The sequence below is a fragment of the Drosophila willistoni genome, assembly GCF_018902025.1.
Source record: "Drosophila willistoni isolate 14030-0811.24 chromosome 2L unlocalized genomic scaffold, UCI_dwil_1.1 Seg139, whole genome shotgun sequence".
Taxonomy (NCBI): domain Eukaryota; kingdom Metazoa; phylum Arthropoda; class Insecta; order Diptera; family Drosophilidae; genus Drosophila; species Drosophila willistoni.
The window spans coordinates 218,802-224,808 of record NW_025814046.1 but is presented as its reverse complement, the minus strand read 5'-3'; the positions used below and the strand labels follow the sequence as shown (position 1 = coordinate 224,808).

Here is a 6,007-nt window from a genome sequence, read left to right as displayed (position 1 = left end):
AGATGGGGGAATAAGGAATCGAGTCTACTGCAATTTTGTTTGCCTTGTCCTGACACATGGCAAATTATTTGTGCACAGATAAGAGAAGAAATTTACAAAATGGGGAATCTCAGCACATTGATCAAGTTCAAGTTTTTAACTAATGAACTTTCCTACTCAATGCTATTAGTCAAAGTTCTATCAACTTCACTTGAGTACAATCAAATTTCAATGCATTTCCTGATAGATTTTAAATTAAAATTAAAAACGTAAGAAGAAATTGGATAATGCTCACAAAGTTATTTGCCTAATAATATATTTTAAAACTATTCTTTTATCTTAATGAATTTTTAAACTTTAGCTTAAGCTGTAAATTAAGTTAGGTTAGAAGTGTGTAAAGTTAACTTTATACAGCATTGATAAGGCGATTAAAGAAACTTCTTAATGGTCATTTTTGAATTTTTATCCTTAAAATCTTTCTTTGTGTTTTTTTGTTGCTATAAATTTATCAAAAATGGTTACAATCTTTTTGTTATTGAAACTGAATTAAGAGTATCTCAACGTCAAAGCGAGGTAAAAGCTGTCAGGATACTTTGTTCAATTTTTCCAAAATTTGTTCTCATCTCCTGTAAACTCGCATTACGTATACGCAGCGTTAACATTGCATTTGCAGTACCCTTCATTTAGTCTCACTTCCCATCTGCACGCTTTGTAGTATCGAGAAATTTTTTGGAAACGAAATTGTTGTCAATGGAAGATAAATATTTTTGCATACTTTTTGGGGCGAAATGTTAGTTGTCGGTTTATTGATTGTCAGTTTGTTTGTGTGTTTGAGTGGGATTGGATATATGTGGCTCATGCGTGTGTTCACTCCCACTTTATGAGTTTTTGGAAAAGTAATTAAAATTCTTTGATTTAGCTCTAGCTTTAACACAGTTGGTAATCAATTTTGAGACAGCAAAAACCAAAAGAAAAAAATAAACACATTTCTGGCTAAAATTTATTTAGTTTTCTTATTAAAAATCAAACAAAAGAAATAAACAATACATATAGAAATCAAAAAGAACATTGACAAATAATACAAAATAAAGACTAAATAACAATAACACTTCACTTCGCTTTACTTTGTTTCGCCTTATATACGCGTGGCATAGCTCTGCATGTAGAGATTGGATGAGGAGGAGGGAGCAGCTGCCACTGCGCCAAAGCCACCCACATTATCGACCACAGCTCCAGCCACATAACTGGTGCCCGATGCTGTGGCCGCCTGCAAATCGGCCAGAATTTCATCATCCATCATAACATTTACCTGCGAGTAGATATTCGGTTCGGCTCTCTTCAATTCCGCCTGCTGACGGCTACCCGGCCGTCCCAGTGTGGCACTGCAATAAGGCGCCAAACGCACAGTGTTGCCGCCTACGCCAATGCCCACCAGGGGGGCAGTCAGTTCGCTATAGCTGAGCTCAGTCTGTGGAGTAGAACGAGAAAGGAAGAGAAGAGTTGACTAAAGTAACGGTGTGATGAGGGTTGAGAGTGTCAATCAGCTCAGGACTGAGCTGAGGAGACTCTGTTGCATAATTGTCAAGAGGAAATGTGAGGAAAAGCGGCAATTAGTCGGTGCAACCGACCGCAAAGTCTGGTCAGGGATGCATACTATATCTTTCATAAACTTAAGTGGAGATTTTCGTTCCATTTTCTTCTTCGCTTTAAGCACAAGATGTATTTATAGCAGTGTGTAACTATAGACTTACTTTCTATCTCTCACGAGAGCGACTATGCAGTATAACATGAAATTACAATGAGGAGAAAACACTTCAGCAGGTAAAGTGAAATGAAATAAATCTCATTTTACTAGTCTTGGCTATAATATATTCATTAAGTGGCAAGAGGAGTTGCAAAAGAACCCGAAAGTTGATAAGGTTTCTCTTTGAAAGAGCATATAGTCACAACAGGTAATGCTGTTTAAAGTGTTTCTAATATAAAAGATATTTATAGGTATATTTGAATAAATTTTTATCCAATTGGTTTGATATACTTCATTTCATTAAGAAAGAGAAAGGGATGAGAAATGGGAGAACTTTGGCGCTTAGACTTATCTATACTTCTTCGTATGTTTTGTAACTTCTAAATTGTCTATTAATATTGTGTTGGCAAATATTTCTTATTGATAGGAGATACCAACATCTCTTTATGATTTCTCGGAAAACTTATTGCATACATAAAGGTGCAAACTTTACTAATTCTTAGCCCTTAATCTGCCAATAAGTCGTATAACCCTAGATCGGAAACTGAATTTACAAAGATTTATGTCTTCTACTGAAAGTTTTCCCATTATTAGATTAACTTTTCCTGTTGTAAGTCTTCCTGAAATCAATATAGTCACACTTAACTGTACAAATTAAGGCTTATTTAAAATTTTACATCACTTAAATATTTACTAAGGTTTGAAACAAAATAAGTAATAAGATCTAGATCATTGTACAAGACAAATGCTTTAGCAATTACAATAAAAACTTAAATAGAATAGAATTTACTCTAAAGTTTAGAATACAGCACTTTCTGTGACTGAAATATAAATTAAACTTCGCTGACTAATTTCCATTAAGCGAGACCATAGTAAACATTAATAAACGGATTAAAGATTATATCGATCTATTTTTCTGATGCAAATCAATATCTGCAAACAAATACCTGATAGCAAAAAACTAAACTGAAACCCCATTTTAACAAATGTGAGTTAATCTAAATTGAGAATCAAAGGAAATTGCATTCTAAATATTTTATAATCTTCTTGGCTTGCCTTATACACTTCTGTGATAGATAGCCCATTTAATTACAAAATTTTTTACCTGAAATCCACTTACATAGGTGAAAAATCTATTATCTCATGTATTTGTTGTCTGACCCTCAACACATTCGCTGTACCCACATAATTTGAAAATCATTTAAGTAGAAATTTTCTTGGGTTGTGTGTATTTGCCACGCCTAGACAGAAAACCATCAGTTACAGCAATAACAACAACAACAACTCGAGCGAAAATAGAGCAAAAAGAAAATAAAGAAAAAACCAAGGGCAGCAGCTGCAGCAATATAAATTTTCCATTTGCGAATTTAATAAAAATAAGTTGCAGGCGGACCAAGCTGAGGCAGAAAATGCTGCAGAATCCTTTAGCAGCTTCAGCCAAAGGATGCGCGTTTTCTATTTAGCTGTTGTTGTTGTTGGCCGTCCGACCGTCTGGCTTGCTGGTTGGCTGGTGGGTTGGTAAACTCAAAATGCAATAAATGTGGCTGGTCTCCAATGGCAAATGGAAAGTGTGAAGAGAGAGGAAGAGTGTAAACCAGACACATTACAAACAGGCGTTGTAATGTGGACGTTGCTGGCAGCAAAACAAACTTTGAATAAATGTGGCGAAAACATTTCATCTAGTTAAATTTAGTCAATTAACCAAGCAAACCCAATCAACTAACTAGTTAACTATCCCTTTTTATTTTTTCTCTGAATACCCAAGCAAAATCTAATCCCATTTACAAACACAAACAGGTTCAAAACATGGGCTTAGCCATAAGGGAAGGGGATTTCGTAAAGAAATGTTGTAAGCTATCACGGTTATTTAGGCATTCTGAATTCAAAATTGCTAGTTACTTATAAATGATATGTAAACTAGTTGATTGAGTTTAAAGGGTTTTCTGCATATAATGTTTTGAATGTTAAACAAATACTTTTGTTTGTTTCGCCTATTTAGGTTAATTTTGCTTCTGTATTCCCAAAGACTAAAAGAACTTGTCATAAATGTTTTTTTCTAAATTTCTAGTTTATATTGTAGACTTATTTTATTCAGGGAGTTCAAATAACAGTTGCTTCAGATTTTTATTTAAAAATTGATCACGAAACGAAAAACCTATTTTTGGAGTTTTTTAAGATCTATCCCATAAATCATTTAATTTTGATTAACACCAAATGAATTTAGAAAAAAACAATTATTTTGAAAATGTGGAATAAATGACTCTCTGTCGAATTAAATATTTTATGCAAATATTTAATAAAATTTGGATAAGATTTTAGCTATATATACCCATTTTTCTGGTCTAAAGTTTAAAAACTTTCAATATTTTGTGCTTTTTTTGAAAATTTTCAAGCTGTGGTGATAATTTTAGGCTTTTCTTTTATGTCTAGGCAATCCCTTCTTAAGGATATATTGAAATTTAAATACGAATGAAGTAAAATGAAGCTGTTGCTAATAGCGTGGCTTGCTTGCTACAAGTTAGTCCCATAGAATCCGCTTAGACGATTACAAGTATCATAAAAATCGAAAATTGTTGACTAACTTTTAATTTATTAATAAAATATATAAGTTAAATTTAAAAAAAATTGATTTTTCCATTTGAGTATCACCGAAATAATTTTTTTTTTTGTATCGTTAGCAAATATCCACTTGAATAATTTCTTGCCTACGCTCATGTTCAGAAGGTCCATCAATTGTGGCTCAAAATAATAAACCGTTTATGCTTTGGCCATCTAAAGGGGTTTTGCTCATAAATTAAGATGGGAGGTAACAAAAAGGAGCACACAACAACAACAACGAAAGAAGAGGAAAAAAAAGGTTAAATGTTTGCCTGTCGGCTAAGTGAGGATTAGAGGGACTCACCTTTTGTTGCTGTTGCTGTTGTTGCTGCTGCTGTTGGTGCTGCTGCTGCTGCTGTTGAAGTTGTTGTTGTTGATTGGCATAAGCCCCCATTTTGTTAACGGGTATAAGGGTATTATACTGTATATATTGAGCAGCAGCAGCTGCTTGTTGACCAGCTGCTGTCTTCTTATCGACCACTGCATAGGTGGGCATCAGATGGTCATAGGTGCTGGAGGTAATAACGGCATTTTGTTCGGCCATAGCAGCCGTGGCATAGGCCCGATTATGACCCTTTGTTGTCCACTCATCGTCCACATCGTGTCCATCTTAAAGAGATAGAGTTAAGCGTGGTGTTGAGGGGTTCTATCTCTCTCAGTCTACGTACCTTGTGGTATAATGTCAGGATTCTTATCAATGCTATCCAAACTGCTCGTCACATGACACGTCTCTCGTCCAATCCGATGCATATCCTGCACTGATTGTCCACCATTGTGTCCGCCAAGGGTGCCAATGACCAGACTGCCATTGTTATTGCTGCCCAGCACGCCAAGATTGCCAGTGCCATTCACTGTGTTGGTAGTGCCACCGCCGACTCCGCCATTGCCGTTGCCATTGCTGCTGGTGTTACCGTTGCCCGGATGTGAGTAATTATTGCGATCGTGTCCTGACGAGCCGCGCACACGCACCACAATCACAATGATGAGGGCCACCAGAAATATGCTGCCCACAATTCCAGCTAGTATGCCAAGGAATGGCCGGATGTCCTCAATGACGGGTGAATACCGCAGCGACAGGTCTGCAGGAGCCGGCCATGCACAAGGAGCGAAAGAGAAAAGAAGAAGATTTTTTTGTTTTGTGGCGTTTTCGGGGAAAGGGAGAGAAAAGAATGGGTAGACAGTTTTGGTGAGAATCATTTTTAGCTCCAACTCAGCCCTCCCACTTTGCCTGGCATATTTTAACAGTATGTCGTCTCCCTTTCTACATTCTACTTCCTATTTTTTTTTTTGTACATCGTTGTGCTGGTTTTTTTGTTGTTTTCTATTATTCTTTTGCATTGTTTTATGAGCTGCTAACTACGTTCCATTCTTGATGGTCTCGTTGGTCCTTTGGTCCATGGTCCTCCCGCCTGCCTGCACGTGCTTTGAATTTAGTGCCGCTTTAATGAGTTGCATGTGTATGAGTGTGGCTACCCTACAAACAGTGTATGTGTGTGTGTGTGTAGGGGTGTGCATATAGGGGGCGTGGCCCCCTATTGTAAGCCGCTCAGTGTTAAGGTTGCTAATTTTTGTCTCAGTCCTTGTCCGGCATGTTGAGCATTTTTAGTAGCCAAAAACCAGAAAACAAAACAAACACAAAAAAATATATGCAAAATAAAAAGAAAATGTATGTGTGTGTGTGTGGGG

At 36.4% G+C, this 6,007-nt stretch overlaps 1 protein-coding gene across 4 annotated transcripts in view; it reads right to left on the bottom strand.

Moving 5' to 3' along the window:
* Positions 1 to 1,060: 1,060 nt before the first annotated feature.
* Positions 1,061 to 6,007, bottom strand: part of LOC6638446 (nephrin) — an 86,294-nt gene continuing 81,347 nt past the window's right edge. For all 4 annotated transcript variants that reach the window (XM_023177329.2, XM_023177336.2, XM_023177332.2 and 1 more), the window contains 3 exons: positions 4,990 to 5,400; positions 4,626 to 4,930; positions 1,061 to 1,447 (listed from right to left, as the gene is read on the bottom strand). In XM_023177329.2, the coding sequence (XP_023033097.1) occupies positions 1,115 to 1,447; positions 4,626 to 4,930; positions 4,990 to 5,400 (1,049 nt within the window). In that variant the 3' untranslated portion in view covers positions 1,061 to 1,114. The remainder of the gene's footprint in view (positions 1,448 to 4,625; positions 4,931 to 4,989; positions 5,401 to 6,007) is intronic.